The sequence below is a fragment of the Neophocaena asiaeorientalis genome, unplaced genomic scaffold, assembly GCF_003031525.2.
Source record: "Neophocaena asiaeorientalis asiaeorientalis breed wild unplaced genomic scaffold, Neophocaena_asiaeorientalis_V1.1 scaffold438, whole genome shotgun sequence".
Classification (NCBI taxonomy): Eukaryota; Metazoa; Chordata; class Mammalia; order Artiodactyla; family Phocoenidae; genus Neophocaena; species Neophocaena asiaeorientalis.
Window position 1 is genome coordinate 4,573,851 of NW_020173491.1, and position 20,176 is coordinate 4,594,026.

Below are 20,176 nucleotides of genomic sequence, written 5' to 3' on the forward strand. Positions count from 1 at the left end.
GTACATGGGCTTCAGTAGTTGTGGCACGTGGGCTCAGTAGTTGCGGCTCGCAGGCACTAGAGTGCAGGCTCAGTAGTTGTGGCGCACGGGCTTAGTTGCTGTGCGTCATATGAGATCTTCCCAGACCAGGGACAGAACTGTGTCTCCTGCATTGGCAGGTGGATTCTTAACCACTGCACCACCAGAGAAGTCCCCCCAAACTCTTTCTTTTTTTTTTTTTTTTTTTTAAATTTTTTTTTTTTATAGTTGCCCTGCGGCATGTGGGATCTTAGTTCCCCAACCAGGGATTGAACCCGTGTCCCCTGCATTGGCAGGCGGATTCTTAACCACTGGAGCACCAGGGAAGTCCCCCAAACTCTTTCTTAAGGCTTCCTTTCAATATGGAAAGATAAATTGCTGATTAAATCCCTCTCTTGCTGCCAAAAATTATAGCAATTTATAATATGGCTTTCTGTCTGGAGGGGTGTGGTCTGGTGGAGATAGGTGGTGACAAACCTGATTTCTCAATTCTTAAAAACATTTTGTACTTTTTTTTTAAACATCTTTATTGGAGTATAATTGCTTTACAATGGTGTGTTAGTTTCTGCTTTATAACAAAGTGAATCAGTTATACATATACATATGTTCCTATATCTCTTCCCTCTTGCATCTCCCTCCCTATCCCACCCCTCTAGGTGGTCACAAGCACCGAGCTGATCACCCTGTGCTATGCAGCTGCTTCCCACTAGCTATCTGTTTTACATTTTGGTAGTGTATATATGTCCATGTCACTCTCTCACTTCGTCCCAGCTTACCCTTCCGCCTCCAACATTTTGTACTTTAAAAATGATGACTTTTAAGAGATACAAAAGAGTTGTTATCTGTACTAAGAATCAAAGGTGTTTCTTAATTTTGCCCTATCAATTCTATGCAAGGTCATTTACTACTAGTTCTCTATGGACTTCTCAGAGTGAGCTTTTAATAAATTACACTTTATCGTAATGCTCCAAGAAAGGTAAATACAAGGCAGCTTCTCAGAATTTTATAGGAATATGAATGGTTTAATATCCACAATTTCTTAGAATATAGCTTGTGAAATGCTGGTCTTTGTAAGTCTTTATTTCAGTTGTTATGCTTTTACTCATGCTTAGCTCACTCCCTTGAATATCTTCTCTTTCTTTTTTTTTTTTTTTTCTTCGGTATGCGGGCCTCTCACTGTTGTGGCCTCTCCCGTTGTGGAGCACAGGCTCCGGACGCGCAGGCCTAGCAGCCATGGCTCACGGGCCCAGCCGCTCCGTGGCATGTGGGATCCTCCCGGACCAGGGCACGAACCCGCATCCCCTGCATCAGCAGGCGGACTCTCAGCCACTGCGCCACCAGGGAAGCCCTCTCATTATCTTTTCATTTAAAAATTAACTTATTCTTAGGCAACACAGATCAAGTCTCCTTTTCCTCTGTGATCCATATTGATTTAGCTGTTCCCTCAAACAATTGATTATTTACTGTTTTCTTCCTTTTGTCATACATGAAATGTGGTATAGATATAGCTGTGTAATCTCTGCAGTAAAAGCAGAGATAAATCTCTGCAATAAAAATATTAACATTTTTGGTAGACAGCGTTTCTTTTTTTTTTTTTTGAATTTTAATATTTTTATACAGCAGGTTCTTATTAGTTATCTATTTTATACATATTAGTGTATATACATACATCAATCCCAATCTTCCAATTCACCCCACCATCATCACCGGCTCATATTTCTTATTTGTTCTCCAGAGAGTCTGTTGTTGAACATATTACCTGTATGTAATGTGTTCTTAGCAAATATTTCTAAATTTGTTATCACCAGCCAATGGACTAGCATAAATTATAGAAATTAAGATAATATAATCTAACTTTAGTTTGTAGTGACATAATTAAAACTAACAAAAGAAGAGGAATTGTTAAGTAGATAAGTCAGGGTAAAATTTATCCTGTTACGTTTATGTTCACTGGGTAAGTACATTTTAAAATTGATTTTATTCAGGCATAATTTCATACGATAAAATATACCCATTTTGAGTATAATTTGATGATTTTTGACAATGTATACCCTATATAATCATTATCACAATCAAAGTATAGAACACTTCCATAAGCCCCCAAATTTTCCTTTTTTCCTGTGTAGGCAGTTATCCTCTCATCCCTGGTCCCCAGGCAATCAGTGATCTACCTTCTGTCACTATAGATTAGTTTTGCTTGTTTCAGATTACCTATAAATGGAATCATATGTTATGTACTCTTTTGTGTCAGCCTTTTTTCATTCTACATGATATTTTTGGGATTTATCCATGTTATATCATGTATCAGTAGTTTTGTTTTTTAGATATAATTTAAGTACAGTAAAAAATTACTCTTTTTAGTGCACAGTTCTGACAAGTATATGTAAGTACCACCACTAATCAAGATACAGAATGATTCCCTATCCCTTCAAAATTCCCTCATCTTCTTTTGTAGCAGTCCCTCCCCCAGCCACCAGCTGCTGGCAACCACTGATTTTTGCCCTTATATTTTTGTGTTTTTTGAGAATGTGATATAAATGAAATCATACAGTAGGTAGCCTTTTGAGTCTGGCTTTATTTACTCAGCACAATGCATATGTGATTCATTTATGTTGTTGGGTGAGTCAGTAGTTTGCTCCTTTTTATGGCTGACTAGCATTCTACTTTATGAGTACACCACAATTGTCCATTTTACCTATTGATAGACATTTGGGTTGTTTCTTGTTTTGGGCTTTTTTTTTTGTTTTGCGGTACGCGGGCCTCTCACTGTGTGGCCTCTCCCGTTGCGGAGCACAAGCTCCGGATGCGCAGGCTCAGCGGCCATGGCTCATGGGCCCAGCTGCTCCGCGGCATGTGGGATCCTCCTGGACCGGGGCACGAATCCGCATCCCCTGCATTGGCAGGTGGACTCTCAACCACTGTGCCACCAGGGAAGGCCTTGGCTATTTTTAATAATGCTTCAGTGAACATTTAAGTTCAGTCTTTTTGTGTACATATGTTTTCATTTCTTTGGATGCATACAAAGGTAATGAGGTTGCTGGGTCATATGTTGAATGTATGTTTAACTTAATAAAAAACTGCCAAACTGTTTTCAAAAGTGGGGTTGCACCATTTTACACTCCCACCAGCAGTGTATGAGAGTTCTAGGTGCTCCCTCTTCTTCAGTCTTTGGTGTTGTTAGTCTTTTTAATTTTAGCCGCTTGATTGGCTGTATACTATATCTCATTATAGTTTTAATTTGTATTTTCCTAATGGATAATGATACTGTGCATCTTTTCATGGACTTATTGTTCAAAAATGCATATCTTCTTTAGTGAAGAGTCTGTTGAAGTCTTTTGCACAGCCAGACATGGAAGAGATCAATTTCTCTAATGTTGCTAAGACCTGGTAAAGAGGTGTGTGTGTGTGTGTGCATGTGCGCATGTGTGTTTGTGTTGTAAGACCCAGTCATTTATAGAAAGAAGTCTTAACTAGGCAATTTTGTGGGATTAAGGAGGTCTAGCCACATATAACACAGACTCCTGAAAGCAGATAAGTGAGAAAACAGCATCTAGAAATCTAGGAATAGGCAATGTCTAGAGATTTAGATAATTATCATAGCATAAGGCTTCAGGGACAGCTGCTGGGATTAAGGAAAAGGGATATCAAGACATTAACCTAGATTTAGAATCTAGTGGTATTAACTTCTTAATATGGGAATTGAGACCTAAAGAACATTAATCGCTTTTTAAATTCAGGTTTATTGAGATATAACTTATATCTAGTAAAATTCACCTTTTTTAGTGTACATTTCTGTGAGTTTTGACAAACATGTACATTGTATAAACACACCGCAATCAAGATAAAGAATTTTGCCATCACCCCAAAACATCCTCTGGTGCTTCTTTGTACTCAGCCTTTCCCTCAACCCCAGATCTTGGTAAACAGTGATTAATTTTCTTTCCTTATAGTTTTGCATTTTTGAGAATGTTGTATAAATGGAATCATATATCATGTTGTCTTATTGGTCTGACTTCTTCCACTTAGCATAATGTATTTTTTGTTGCATGTATCAGTAGTGTGTTCCTTCATGTTACTGAGTAGTAGTCCATCATATGAATGAACCAAAGATTGTATATATCAGATAAAGGACATTTGGATTGTTTCCGGGTTTTGGCATTTATGAATAAAAGCCTTTTTAAACATTTGTGTACCGGTGTTTATGTTACCATATGTTTTCATTTCTCTTGGGTAAAGGTATCAGAGTGGGATTGCCAGGGGTCATATATTAAATGTATGCTTAACTTTGTAAAAAACTACCACCTGTTTTCCAAAATGGCAGTATCATTTTGCATTTCCATCAGCAGTGTATGAGTTTCAGTTTCTCAATATCCTCTCTTCCTCTTCCTCTTCCTACTTAGTATTGTTCATGTTTTTTTTTTAACCATTCAAATAGATGTGTAGTGGTATCTCATGTGGTTTGAATTTGCATTTCCCTTATGTCTAATAATGTGAGCATCTTTTCTTGTGTTTATTTGCCATGCATTTATCATCTTTGGCAGTGTCTGCCAAAAATTTTGCCCATTTTTAAAATTGGAATAGTAGTTTTCATATTATGGAGTTCTGAGACTTCTTTATATAAGGAACATTAATCTTTATCATAATAATTAATACTAATATTTATTGAGTGCTTATTATGTGTCAGATACTGTTCTAAGATCCTTTAGATACTATGATTATCCTCGTTGCATAGATGATGCAACTGTACCAAACACTGGATAGATTTTAGAGGTACGAATCAAATATGACCTTGACTTATAAATAACTAAAATATGCTATGGCAAATATAGCAGTAAAATTACATATTGTAAAAAGGAAGTGATATCTACACTGAGTTTGTTTTTTTATTAGTTACTTATTTTTATTTTTGGCTACATTGGGTCTTCGTTGCTGCGCGCAGGCTTTCTCTGGTTGTGGTGAGCTGGGGCTACTCTTCTTTGCAGTACGTGGGCTTCTCATTGCAGTGGCTTCTCTTGTTGCGGAGCATGGGTTCTCGGCACGCGGGCTGCAGTAGTTGCAGCCCGCGGGCTCTAGAGCACAGGCTCAGTAGGTATAGCACACGGCCTTAGTTGCTCCACAGCATGTGGGATCTTCTTGGACCAGGGATTGAACCCGTGTCCCCTGCATTGGCAGGCGAATTCTTAACCAGTGTGCCACCAGGGAAGTCCCTACACTGAGTTTTGAATAGACATTTGCTAGGCTACCTTTTAGAGAAAGGTAGAACAGTAAATTCAAAGTTATTATAACTTGTTTTTTTAAAAAAAAACAAATTGTTTCAGTGTTGCTAGAATATAAAGTAAAACAGAAAATTGGAGCTATAACTGGAAAGAGAGAAGATGATCATGTTATTCAGAAGCATAATAACCTAAAATGAGTATAGACTTAAACATTCTATTTCTGTTTAAAAGCTTCACATTTTGATTGTGGGTTTTAAAAAACTTCCTTTTCCTCTAGCTCCTACCTTCCCCTAATAATATTGGTTGAATTAGCTCTCAGATGTCTTTCAGTATTTTGTAGATTTCTCCTCTTATTGAGGGAACATAAAATATCATATTTCCCTTTTTAAAATTATTTTTCTGGATGAAAAGCATGAAATATCATGCTAACACAATAAAGAAAAATAATTTTAGTGTCAAGACATCATTGCATTAGAACAGATGGTTTTTTCCTTAAAATCTGGTTGTAATGAATTGTTTACTTAGATTAATGATAATACAGTTAAATAATAGTCTTCAGTTTGAGGGTTATGTAATGTAACTTCTGTTAATGTAAGTTTTGTTGACGTATAACATACATACAGAAAAGTACACAAATTATAAGTAGTTTGATAAATTTTCACAGAGTAAACATCATCTATTTCACCAATCCAGATCAATAAATAGAACATTATCACAATCCTAGAAATCTCCTTGGGCCTCCTACTAGTCCCTGCTTGCTCTCACCCTAAGGGTAATCACCATTTTGACTTCTACCCTCATAGATTAGTTTTACCTGTTATTGAACTTTATATGTATTTATGTTGAGTATGTACCCAGGAGTGAAATTGTTCAATTGTAGGGTATGTGAATGTAGTGCCAAATTAACCATATATTTAGTAGCTTAAAACAACATCCATTTATTATCTCATAGTTTCCTTGGGTCAGGGGTCTAGGCATAGCTTAGCTGGATTCTCTGCTTGGGGTCTCACAAGACTGCATCCAGCGAGTCCAGTGGGGCTGTGATCTCATCAGAGACTCACAGCCCTCATCTAGGCTAATGGGATCGTCAGCAGAATTCATTTCCTTGTAGCTGTAGAACTCGTAGCAGCTCGTTTCTTCAAGGCCAGAAGGAGACTGTCTCTGAGCTCAGGAAAGGCCTAAGCTTTCTTCTTTTTTAAAAAAATTAAACCTTTTTATTTTGAGATAATTGCAGATTTGTATGCAATTGTAAAAAATAGTACGGCTAGATCTAGTGTATTCTTTACCCAGTTTCTTGTTATATGGATATTTTCCTGTATACGGATTTTTTTTTTTAAGATTTTGCATAGGAATATTTAAGGAAGCAGTTTTCTCAGTCCAGATTTCCTATAGATAGGCCTTCAGTAGACTGGAATCATTGCAGTCTTAGTTTTATTCATCTTACAAAAACTTGAAAATCTTTGCAGTTGGCTAACATTTGAAGATAGTTATCAGATCAAGATCTCTCATTTTCTCATTAAACTTTTTGTTTTCATTGGAGAGTATTACTCAAGAGATAGCCAAACTGCAAAGCTAACACAGTCCCAAGACTCTCCTCACTTCTGACACCAACTACAAATTCTGGAGGTTCCCAGAACCACCCTTAGTTTCAATAATAGGCTAGCAGAACTCACTGAAAACTATTATACTTGTGGTTACAGATTATTACAGAGGGGGTTACAGGTTAAAATTAGCCAAAGAAGGGATGCATAGGGCAGTCTCAGAGGGTTTCAACACAAAGCTCTCTCCTTGGAATCAGGTCCCAGCATTGATGCATGACAGTACGCATGGGGTATTGTTAATCAGGGATGTCACTTGAGCTTCAGTGTCAGAGTTTTTATTGGTGCTCCATTAAATAGTTGTAACTGATTGATTAATTGATTGCCCAATGTGGTTGATCCCATCCTCCAGGTTGACTAATACCAGGTGACTCAAAGCCCTCCAACCCTAAATAAGAGTCTGGATTGAACTCTCCTATGAAATGACATGGAAGTATTCATTAACCTCTTAGAACAGTGTTTTTCAAAGTTTTTGTCTGGGACCCAGCATAGACGTGTTTTTAAATGTTTATGAATGTATATATGTAGGGGCGTGTATGTATTAAGATGTAACCAGTGCTTCTCAAAACACTAGTCTACTTCATTTATAAAGAATGTTAATGGCTATCCACTGAATTGATGGCTTGTAATGAGATTTTAGTTCATAGTTAAAAAACACTGACCTAGAAAATCAGACCATCGAGAATAGTGATGGCTCATTACTAGAAGGAACCAGCTTAAAAACTGTAGGACCTGAACAGATAAGATCTGAAGAGGAATTGAGGTGCACTTCCATGGAGTAGTCTCCAGATGTATAGACTGGGAAGTATAGTGTAGTTGGTGCAAATGTTATCCAGTAGGGAAACTTCTTATTAAGATATAAAACCCAGTATGTTGGTCTTTGTGCTTTGTTGCTTATCTCTCTAGGCTGCTGAGAATAATTTGATTCATCTTTCATCACATCTTTACATTGCTAGTTCTTTCTTTTCATGCAGATTTCAGTGTAAGTGGCCTCCTCAGTTAGACTTTCATTGAGTCCATTTTAAAATAGTCACCCTATCACTTTTAATCACATCATCCTATTTTCATTCTTTGCATAGCCATTACCCTTACCTGATGGGTTTTTTTTTTTCCTTTTTGTTTATCTCCTTCTCTAAAATGTTAGCTCCATTAAAGGAGGGACTTTGTCTTGTTTACTGTTTTATTCCCGGTACTTATAACAATCTGTCTGGCAGGTAGTATGTACTCAAATAATACGTCTTGAATGAGTGATCTAGTTTGTATTCCTCTTAAACCCAAAACAAAATACATTTCTCTTGGTGAGACTAGAGTATACTGTAATTATCACCTCCCTTGTTCCTTATACCACATTTCTGTTTGTGCAATGTAAGATTGCATTTGTTTTTTGGCAAGCTCATTACACCATACACTCATTTAGTTTACAGTGAGCTAAAATTCCCTGGTATTTTTCACATGAGCTGCTGTTAAGGCATGTACTTTTTTTTTTTTTAAGTAGGTAGGAGTGTGTGTGTCTGTGTGTGTGTGTTTGTGTCCATGCCTGCACACAAGAATACCCATTTATAGATTCAGCCTCATAAGATTTTTTTTTTAATCAGCATTTTTGTGTATGATCTAAGAGGGTTGCTAATTAAGAACTAATGGTAGGGTTGCTGAAGAGATTTTAAGCTCAAGTGAAAGGCTAGTAGGAACCCAGAAGATTGACCAGATGGCACCAGTTCACAAATTTAAACTGAAAATATTCATTTGGAGCAGTTTAGCACAAGCTGAGGAAGTAGATTCTGTTGTACAAATTTTGGAAGAGCTCAGTTGACATGCGTAGGTTTGCCTCTTCCTATTCTTAAAAAAAATGTAGCATGACTTCCCCCAGGTTCAGACCCACCATTGGAGTTACACCCTCCTTAACTCATTGTGGACTTCCCAGCACTATTGTTACAGGTCAGTGCCCCTCTCATATTCTTCTTAAATCTGTCTTTTGTATTCTACTTTTTGAAATCTGTAAGGCTGCACCCAGTATTTTTAGATACACTACATTTGTTGTTAGAATCACTTCTTATTGAATTGTTGGAATTTTATTTTTGAGTCCTGACTTGTTGAACTATATTTCCTGAGTTTATTGATCTGTCTATGCTTTTGTAAGTTTCAGGCCATATGATGATACTCTTTTTCTTTAACTTCAAAAGGTGTACATTTATTGACACACAACTACTATGCCTAGACCTGTCATGGACACCAAAAGGTCATGTTTAGTCTTTTCATGTAATTCCCATCATTTCTACTTCCACAAATAACTTTTTTTCTTATGATCAGAGTTACATCCAGAGATGCAGTGTCTCTCATTACTTCCTTTGCATTCTGCAAGATGAAATTTTAATATGATGAAATTAAGTATATTTTGTGATTTCTGAAACGCTTTTGACTTTTTATATATAGATACTTTTCAGCATTTGATTTTCTTTTGCCTAAAACTGTAAATCAAGTTCAAATACCTTATTTTAAATTTTTTCCTTATTGCAAATGTATTTATGTTAGCCTTCCCTTAACATCATTTTTATTTATGTTAGTAATTACTTGAGTGTTCAAATAGCTTTTTATATATAATCTCAGAATTCTGAAAGTTAAAATTGATTTTTCATAATGCATTGTATACAAAAAAACAGTGTCTTTCAACAGAACCAACTCTCAATCTTCCCTTTAAAAGACTTGAAAGAGGTTTTTTCCTTTGTATTTGTTTTATTAATACTTTTGGAAACATTGCCAAAAGAATTTAGAATATGATGGTTAGCGTTGTCCACCGAATTATGCAACTGTTTGGTTAATTTGCTTACACTGTTGCCCTTCTACTTTATCAGGTCTTCTCAAGACTTTAAGAGTGTATTTCACCTATTGGTTTTGTCACACTGTCACTGCCACACTCCAGTCTCTCTCTTAATCTGGAGAAAATGGATAATAGCAACTCTTTTATCTGCAGTTAGGAATAATTAATATTTGATTAATTTTAATAATTTGATTAATAGGAATATTGTGAAGTCAAATTTAAAAATACACCAGAAATTGTGAAAACTTCTGTGAAGGAAAATGGTTTTTGAATTAACATATTCAAGAAGTCTTTAAAAAATTTTTTTTCCCTAAGAAGCATTTTAGAAAAGGTGCTATGGGAAGTTCATATTATTTACCAAAGTGATATTTATATACAATATTTTAATTTTTTATTGGTGGTGTGATAATTTTGCATTGTTATATGGAAAATGCTTTAAATTTTCTACTTGTGATAAAACTCACTCTCTAGCTTTTTTTTCTCTCTCATATGTTCAAGCAGTCTACTGACTTCTTTTCTATAGCCAATAAACATACTCAAGTTTCTAATTCCACGGTAGCCTGCCATTTTCCCTTCATTTATTTAGGAAAAGTGTTTAACACTGTATCTACTTCCTTTCTTCCAATTTACTTCTTAATCTACTATAATATGGCTTCCGCCTCAACCACTCCGTTAAACTATTCTTACCATGAACCTGGAATATCTTACAGTGCCAGAAAGTAAGGAAGTGTTCAAAATATGATGGTGGTAAACAAGGTTCAGGAACCAACTTGAAGGAGCTCTATATGGTGAAAGCTGGGACAGTTTGAATAACACATAATCATAGTATCAGATTATAACCCATAGAATAAAATAAATATCTGTGAGTCTATACCAGTATCAATAATTGAATGAATAAATGAATGACTGAATGAATAAATAAATAAGGAAAATAGGCAACTTTTGTTTATAGTAGAATTCCAGTAGAAAATGTGGAAGGAATGATGGAAATAAAAAATTTCCATTAGGTGAATAACCAAATAATAATTGTTATAGGCAGGAACCATCAATGCATGCTAAAATTACTAGGCAAATATATATGAGAACAAGATATTTGCATAGTCTGATAAGATACTTGTTAACTATAAAAGGAGAAATTTATAGCAGAGAGTAATGGCAGACATTACTCTAACCAAGGGATCAAAGATAACAGTACCAGCTTCCCTGGTGGCACAGTGGTTAGGAATCCACCTTCAAATGCAGGGGACACGGGTTTGAGCCCTGGTCTGGGAAGATCCCACATGCCACGGAGCAACTAAGCCCGTGCGCCACAACTACGGAGCCTGCGCTCTAGAGCCCGCGAGCCGCAACTACTGAAGTCTGCGGGCCTAGAGTCGGTGCTCTGCAACAAGAGAAGCCACCGCAGTGAGAAGCCTGCGCACCAGAACAAAGAGCAACCCCCGCTCAATGCAACTAGAGAAAGTCCGTGCACAGCAACAAAGACCCAACACAGCCAAAAATAAAATACATTTTTTTCAAGATAACAGTACCAGTTATAAGACATACTGACATCATTGTATCCCCTGATATGATGATGCACAGAGGTGGGCACAATATCACATTACAGCAATAACAATAGTACCTAGCACTTCTGAGTATTTGTATGCCAGACATCATACTAAGCACTTTACAAGCTTTATCTGTTAGGTCTCACAACAGCCCTAGAAGGTAGACACTATTATTATCTCCATTTTACAGATGATGAAACCCAGGGCTGGCTGAGTCCGAAGCCCTTTCCTTTAATCACAACATTATGCTGAGAACAGCTTTTAGTATTATTAGTAATTTATGGACTGATGAATTCAGTATATTTAATGTTGTCAGTAAGTAAGGAACTTCGTGAGATTTTGTGGTTTAATGTTTTTAAAATACACTTTTGATTTGTTTGGAAACAAAAGATGAAGTTTTGAAAATACAGCATTGAGAAAGCAACACAAACTAATATAAAATAGAAGGTTAAATATTACTTGTTTTTATATCATATATGGCCTTTTTGTAAATAAAAAAGTTTCCATGAAGTATTTGGGTATTTTTATTGAAACCAGTTAGCAGCCCTAAATCTAAAAATCTGATCCTGTTACCTCTCTGTATGTAATCACTTATTGATTTCCCCAATTCACTTTAGCATAACTTATAACACTTTTGATAATCTGACCCATTACCTTTCTGTCTTTATTGCTTATCATTCTTCCACATGAATCCAGTTTTCTTGTCATGCCAAATTACCTGTTATACCCAGAATATAACGGTTTAAATTTCTTTATTATATAATATTTCAAGTGTACACAGAAATAGAGTAGACATCACCCAGCTATGACAGCCATCAGTTTATAGGCAATTGTTTTTCATCTATACGACCCTCTGACAATCATACAGAGACTATTAGTCCCTTCAGGGACTATTTTGAAACACACCTTAATCATATCACTTTATCTGTAAATATTTCAGATATCACTTTATCTGTAAATATTTCAATTTGTATATCTAAAAGACAAAGGTTTTAGCTTTAAGACACAATTGCAAAATTAGTTTCACACTTAAAAAAATAACTGTAATTCCTTCATAATCAAATACCCAATCAAAGTTAAAGTTCCCTAGTATTAATAAATGTAGTCTTACAGACTTGTTCAGGTCTATGTCAAAACAAGGACCATGTATTGCATTCATTTGATACGAATTTTAAGTGTGTGTCTTCTCTTTTTTCTGTTTTTTTTTTTTATTTTGGCATTACATTTAGTCTTAAACCTCTTTTGATCTATGATTACCCTTCTTTGTTTTGTTTCTTATTGTTTCTTTGCTGAAGAAACAGTCATTTTTCTTTAGAATTTCCCACATTCTGGATTTTGCTGATTACATTCCCATGGTATCCTCTAACATATTGTTCTCTCTCTGTATTTTCTGTAAGTCACGTAATAAATGTTTATTTTTTAAAAAAACAACTTTTATGAATATCTACTATTTGCCTGAACTGCTATGTGGGTGATTAAAATAGAGGGAATACTTTTAATAGTATTACCGTATCAGTGTAAAATTCAAGATTTAGAAAAAAGAAGGAATATCATCATTAGCTAAAAGTGGAAACCTGGATACTAGTACAAGTCACAAAATGAAAATAAGCCTTTTAATTTGTGAACATGTGAGTTCACAAATGTGAAGAAAGTGAAATAAAATAATTGCTTCAGATACATCAAAAACTCTGAAAACAAATCTAAGGGTAAAACTCAGAGGATTTGACAGGTAATAATTTGGATCAGTTTTTCCTCCTTTTCTTCTCTTTAAAAGCAAGTCTTTATTGGTACCTTGTGGAAAAAAATGTTATATGCAATAAATGCAAAAGAAGTTACCACTAATGTTTGACACATATTACTAAAATTAACTACAAATTTGTTTTTAGAGGTTGGTTTAATTTGAATATTTAAAAAATATCTTTATTGGAGTATAATTGCTTTACAATGGTGTGTTAGTTTCTGCTGTATAACAAAGTGAATCAGCTATACATATACATATATCCAAATATCTCCTCCCTCTTGCCTCTCCCTCCCACCCTCCCTATCCCACCCTTCTAGGTGGTCACAAAGCACCGAGCTGATCTCCCTGTGCTATGTGGCTGCTTCCCACTAGCTATCTAATTTGAATATTTAAGTACATAATTATATGATTCTTCCTAAAATAAAAATGTTAAAAACTAGCATACTGGCTTACTATAAACAATTCAACAGAACTAAAATGCTTTCTAAGTTAGCTTTATAATATCAAATTACTCTCAGATATTTACTTTCCTTTTGATGGCAGATCTTTTTATTCTTTCCTCTTGGCTTCCATGACACCACTCTTTCCTGATGCTCATCTTACCATTTTTGTAGTTTCTTTTTGTTTTCCTTCTTTAACTCCTCTTCATCTGCTAGCTCTTTAGAACTTGGTGTTTTGGGTTTTCACTAATGGTTCTCTTCTCTTATTCAGCATTGTCTCTCTAGGCAGTAAAACTCATTCTTGATCAAGGCTTGCTATCTCTATTCTGTTTTGTATTCTCTTCCATTGCAAGTTCCATTCACCTAGTCCCCCAGGTCTGAAGCCTGAGAGTCATCTCTCCTGAGAAAAGTTGGAAGATTTTTTTTAGCTATAATACAGTTTTATATATGTTGTTGAAAATTCTTTGTTCTGTGTTTTATTATTACTAAGGAATTCTATCTGTTTTATTATTTGAGACTTTTTATTCATATTGTTTTTAAAATGTGTGAAGTAGAACTTGAAATTTTTTATAATTTTCCCTAATAGTAGAACCTGTGCTCGATAGTAGATGTATGGTAGCCATGTGATCATTCTCCCCTTCTTTTTGAAAATTTATGATTTCCACTCAGGTCTACACACTGGTGATTCAAATTTTTAAATTATTTGTATGCAACTAAAATATTTGAAATGGATGAATTCCCCAGTGTGAGTGGGTAGGTATGTGGGAAAATTATTCCACCAAGAGGAGGAAGAACTGAGTCCCCACTCCTGTTTTAACACCTCTAATTTCTTACTCAAATCTCTTTACTTCTTTCTCTCATGAAGGAAAAGAGGAGTAGTAACCATGGTATTAAAACTATCTAATTTTTAAGAGGTAGCATTCATACAGGTTAGGTACCACTCTTTTTCATTCTGTTATATTTCATTTCTTTAGTGCTGGTCTGAACCCACTAAATTTATATCATGACTTGTTATTAGATCATGACCTTTGGTTTGAAAAACACTCATACCATAAATCCTTGAGTTTCCCTAGTATTGAAATATGACATCCAGGGTCTTTCATATATTCTTCTAGTTGCTATCAAAATAATTGATATATCACATATGATACCATCTTTATGTTTTGCTCTGACTTGTTTTTCTTATAAATATTTGGATATGTTATTAATATATGTGCCTTCTTTTCTTTTTTTTTTTTCCTCATTTAGCATACAGGTCCTTGGGGTGCAAGGCCTTTGCCTTTATGTATTTATTTTTTTAAAGATTTTTTTGATGTGGACCATTTTTAAAGTCTTTATTGAATTTGTTACAACATTGCTTCTGTTTTGTTTTGGTTTTTTGGCCATGAGGCATGTGGGATCTTAGCTCCTCGACCAGGGATTGAACCCGCACCCCCTGCATTGGAAGGGGGAGTCTTAACCGCTGGGCTGCCTGGGAAGTCCCTGCCTTTATTTTAAAAGTTGAGTTTTGAAATTGTGACAAACCTACAGAGAAATCACAAATGAAATACAAAGAAATTCTTTTACTTTGTAAAAAATTGGAGAGCAGATTGCAAACCGGATGTTCCATCACCCCAAATAACTTGATATATTTCCTACAGATAAAGATATTTTCCTACATCACTATAATGTAACCATAACAAGTGGGAAATTAATACAGCAGGAGCTGTTGGGACTGAGAGGAAGAAAACAAAATAAAACACAAGTAGATTGGACAGAATTTGTTGACTGCTTATGTAGGTGAAAAAGAGAAAAATTGTAACATTGAGAAAAGTTACTATTAACTACCTTTTTGTATGTTTGTGTCTGTGTAAATTGGGAAATCACCTACATTAAAAACGATTAGTTAGTTAACACCTCAGTGTTGATGTTCTGTGGGAATATAGAGTTAAAATACTATATCCTAAGAGTAGAAGAAATATTTGATCACAGAAATGTTTGATCACAAATATTTGATTGTCTACTGTTAAGATTTATTGTTAAATAATTGGGATTTTTGAATCAAGTAATGGAATCTATTGAAAAGCTTTAAGGAGAAGTGAGATATTTTGGAAATCATCCTAGTTTCTGTGGATAGTGTCAGTGAGTTAAGGGTATTCAAAGAAAACAGCAAGAGAATCCACATCTTATATTCCAGCTCTGGCCTCTCCAAGGATCGAGTCCAAAATTTCCAGTTACTCAAACTTTTCATTTCAAACTCAGTGTGGAAAGAATTAAACTTATGCACACATACATACCCTTTCTCAACATTTCTTTTATCTCCTCCTGTACCAGTACTTGGTCTAGAAAGCAAGTATTGACTCTTCCTGCTCTTCAGCCAAAACCCACCCATATCTAGTTGATTTCTACCTCTTGGAAAGGGCACTGAAAAAAACTAAATTTTGTTCTTGCTTCCTTACTAGTATCTCTGAGATTTTGAGAAAGTCATTTAATTTCTTTTGTGTTCAAATTATCTCTGTAAGTTATGATATTTGAACCAAATATGGTATAATACAGTGGTTAAGAGCACGGTTTCCATTATGAGGCTCTCTGCCTCTTAATCCCTACCCCATCTTTCAGTAGCCGTGTGATCTTGGGCAAGTTATTTCTCTATGCCTTACTATCTTTAGCTATAAAATGAGGGTAACAGTAGTACATATCTCACAGGGTTGTTTTTAAGATTAATTGAGTTAATATACAGTTGACCCTTGAACAATGCCGGATTAGAGATTAATTGAAAGATCCAAGTATAATTTATAGTCAGTTTTCCATATATGTGATTCTTCCATATTTGTAGTTCTTGATTCCTCCATATCTGTGGTTCCACATCCTTGGATGAAACCAACTGTACTGTAATATTTATTATTGAAAGAAATCTGCATGTAAGTAGACCCACACAGTTTAAATCCATGTTGTTCATGTATGTGTCATAATAGGAATAGTGCCTAGAACATAGTAGGGAATAAGTAAGTGTTAGCTACTATTATTATGTTATGATTTTAAAAACTTACGTGCTTAGGTCTATCATTTTGCAGTTCTGCTGTAAGAATATCTCTCCCATTTGTTACTCCTCTCCATTATCACTATTACCCTATTATTCAGGATTAAATTAATTATTACATGTAAAATGCTTAGAATAGTGCCTGTCACCTAATAAGCACTTGGTAAGTGTTAGCCCTTATTATTGGTTATTACGATTTTTACATAGATGACCTCCAGGTCAGTAAGATCCTTTTCTTGCATTAGTGGTCCTATGCCTTTAATTTACTCTTCTGTTCTTTAGATTGGTCTTTCTAGGACATTGTTTATATAATGTTGCTCCATTTCGAGACCTTTGATGCCTGAAAGGAAAAAACTAAAAACAGGTTCTTTAATACAGATATCAGATGACTTGCCAAGACCAATTTTTAAAATATGGTATTAATGAAAGAGGTAAACGTGAATTTTGAGGCAGTGAAAATTTTGTTTTAGGTATTTAAGGTCATTGCTTACTAAAATAGTCTCAGTATTTTATAGATGAAAAGTATAGGTATATAATGATCAAATTCAGGAGGACTTGCTACTTATTTATTTTTAGCAAGGGACTAAAACTAAAATTCTATTTTAAAAACAACAGTTGAGTTGAAATAGAATGTGAGGAGTAAAGGTCAGGAATGTTTAGGAGTTTTTTTATGTTAGGAAAATAAATTAATGTATTTATTCAGGTTTAAGTAAGGCAGTAATTTAACTATGGCTAGTTATTTTTTTATAGACAGCTCTTATGTGTTCATTTCAAAATCTTAAGCTTTTTGGAATTTAAATGAAAATAGCTTCATTTCTCAATCTTAAAAATGACATTGTTGGCTTTCTGTTAGAAGAATAATAAGAAACCTTATCTAATTTCTTAAAGAGAAGTCACTTGTTATGGGTTCATTTGCATGACCTCCTCTTTAACCCTTTGCTCGTCTTCAGATGTGTTTATGTTTTAAATATTTTAGAGTTATCACGGAGAAAAGTATTTTTCTCCGGTAGAAATTGCATTGGACTTTGTTTTTTAATATTGATAGCTACATAAAGCCGTTTAACTACAGTTTTCATTTTCAGATGATTTCTTTAAATCAGGTTTTTACGTATATTTTTTAAAACTTTACTACGGGAAATGGTAGAGTGAGAGTTAATGTGTTACATGGAGGGAAGAACAGTCCATTGGGGGTTAAATTGCAGAGTCTAATGGAATAATAACTGGTAGCACCATCTGCTGGCCTACTTCCTCAGAAGGAGTCAGTATTTTTAACGACATCTCTAATATTCATGCTGATGCATTTTGATGCTTTGTGCATTCATTTCTTTCTGTGCTTTGTTGGAATCTGGCTATCTGCTTACAGCTATTGAGGAAACTCAGCTTTTTAGGACGGGTTTACAGTCTTTTTCATATCTAAATAGAATGAACAGTGGATATAAACTTGCCAAGGCAGAAATGTGTTGATACATCACAATGTGTATTTGTGGAGGGTTGTGCATCTCTTGGTTGCAGCTTGCTAAATAGGCCATTTAGGAATCTTCTTTCAATGCTTTTTTCTTGAGCACTGCCTGGGGTGGTGAAAAAGCAGAGGGCAAGCCTTTGTCTGACGCCAAAAATGTCTTCAGTGAAGAGGCCAAGAGGAAGGGTAAGTGAAAGCCTGAATGAGTGGGAGGAGGAGGGGTTCTTTGGGCTAAAAGGCTAATGGGATTGAATAACCTTCCTTATTACTGGCTGCTGCTGCGGAGTCGTACTGCATCGCCATCTTGAGCTTGTTGCTGTTTTCTCGCGTCTTGGTTATTTGTTATAGCCTGTAGGCCTTAAGGTGGCATTTTAGTAAGCGATTCTAAGCCCTCCCTCCTTTCCCAGTGCTGTAGCACTGCTATGAAACCTTTGATGAGGCAGGTATAGAAAAGATATCCAGTGAAGCACACTGGAACCAGCATGAAAATGTGTTTGGAAATTCCTGGTGGTTTTTTCCCTTGCTGTAGTCAGAGGCATGTTTACGGGTAAGAACGTAACAAAACTGTGATCTAAGAATATGGGATGAATGCGTGTTTAAAGAGAATATTCATTTTAAAATGCTGTTGATCTGCTTCCTGTGATATTGCTAAAATATTAATAATTTTAACGTAAAACTAGAACTTGTTTTTTTCCAGAATTGCTTGAGCAAAATATTATGATATAGAAGGAGAAAAAAAAATCCTCATTTAACTCTTTCACAGAAAAACTAAAACTTTCTCTGATTTTAAGTATGGGAATGTCTGTTGACTAACTAGCTACATTGCTGCATAGATTGCACATTAAAATGATTTAAATGAATTCAGGTTCTCATTCTACTTTCTTATAAAGCAGAGAGGCTTTGTTTTTCTAAAAATCATAATAAACTATGGGGAGTAGTCGTTCTAAATTAAAATTGCTATTTAAAATTTATTAATAATTTTCAGAGTTCTGGAATGAAGAGGAAAGAAGAGACTTATTCCAAATGCCCAAAATATTTACATGACTAAATTTGAATTAGCTATATTTATAAGACAAAATTTGAATCAACTAATCAAGAATGCTCTGAAAATATCAATGAATCTATATTATCCTCCTTTAACTTTCACTTTTAAAAGCAGTAGTTAAGCTTTTTATTTTATACCTACACTAATTTCTAGATCAGCAAAATGTTTTAATTTTAAATTTGTAGCATTCATATATTTGCTTATGTATTTTACTTCTTAAAGTTTAATTCTAAATTTTTGGTTATTTATGTTAATTGTTTAAATGTACTTTGGTATGTTGTATAAAAATTATTTTGATTTCTCTAGCCTCCATCTTCCAAGAAGAGTGATGGTCCTGGGACATATACTAAGTTGCAGAATACCCAGGTGAGGATCATGTCTGAGAAGAAGCAGAGAAAAAAGGTGGAATCAGAAAGCAAGCAAGAAAAGGCTAATCGTATAATATCAGAGGCCATAGCAAAAGCAAAGGAGCGTGGGGAACGCAATATTCCACGAGTAATGAGCCCTGAAAACTTTCCTAGTGCTTCAGTTGAAGGAAAAGAGGAAAAGAAAGGTAGAAGGATGAAATCTAAGCCAAAGGATAAAGAGAGCAAAAAAACAAAACCTTGTTCTAAGTTAAAAGAGAAGACAAAAATTGGGTAAGTTGGTTAAGAATTAAATCTTCTTCCTTTGAAATTTTTGTAAAGTTCAGTCTGTCTAATCTACTTTTGATTTGCGTATGATGTGTTTACTCCCACTTTGGAGTTTTAAGTTGTTAGATACTGTGTGTATCTTACTGCCTTTTTGAATGAATTAGGTAATATTCCAGAATTAACTAAATGTTACTAGTCTATGAACATACTTTTTTGTATATTAATGTTAGTAAAAGGAATTTAAAATAGAACATTTTATATATAAAACAGGAAAAGGAAAAACAAAACAAAACCCATATTGCTGTGCCAGTTCCTAATGTACTTTCTTTATTAAAAAAATGCCTTGAAATTTTTTATAAGATTTCTTTACCTCTTAGTTGTACTTCACTGGGCACCTTATAGTTTGGAAACATGAAATATCATATTTTCTCATAAACCCACAACATTGAACTAAATGGAATGGCAAGAAAACTAAGACCATTTAAATCAACAATAAGCAGCTCTCGGCTCTTACAGACTTCCTCCCTTACAGTCTTTCTGATTTACTTTATGTAATAAAGAGGCCAGGTGAGGATTAATGCTCCAAGAGAATTATAAGGACAAAGAATTGCTTTAGGAGGGTATATTAATCCTAGGTATTTTTATT

At 34.8% G+C, this 20,176-nt stretch overlaps 1 protein-coding gene across 7 annotated transcripts in view; it reads left to right on the plus strand.

Moving 5' to 3' along the window:
* CHD9 (chromodomain helicase DNA binding protein 9) overlaps nucleotides 1-20,176 on the plus strand; it is a 244,148-nt gene that overhangs the window by 111,031 nt on the left and 112,941 nt on the right. For all 7 annotated transcript variants that reach the window (XM_024747342.1, XM_024747341.1, XM_024747344.1 and 4 more), the window contains one exon: nucleotides 19,205-19,536. In XM_024747342.1, the coding sequence (XP_024603110.1) occupies nucleotides 19,205-19,536 (332 nt within the window). The remainder of the gene's footprint in view (nucleotides 1-19,204; nucleotides 19,537-20,176) is intronic.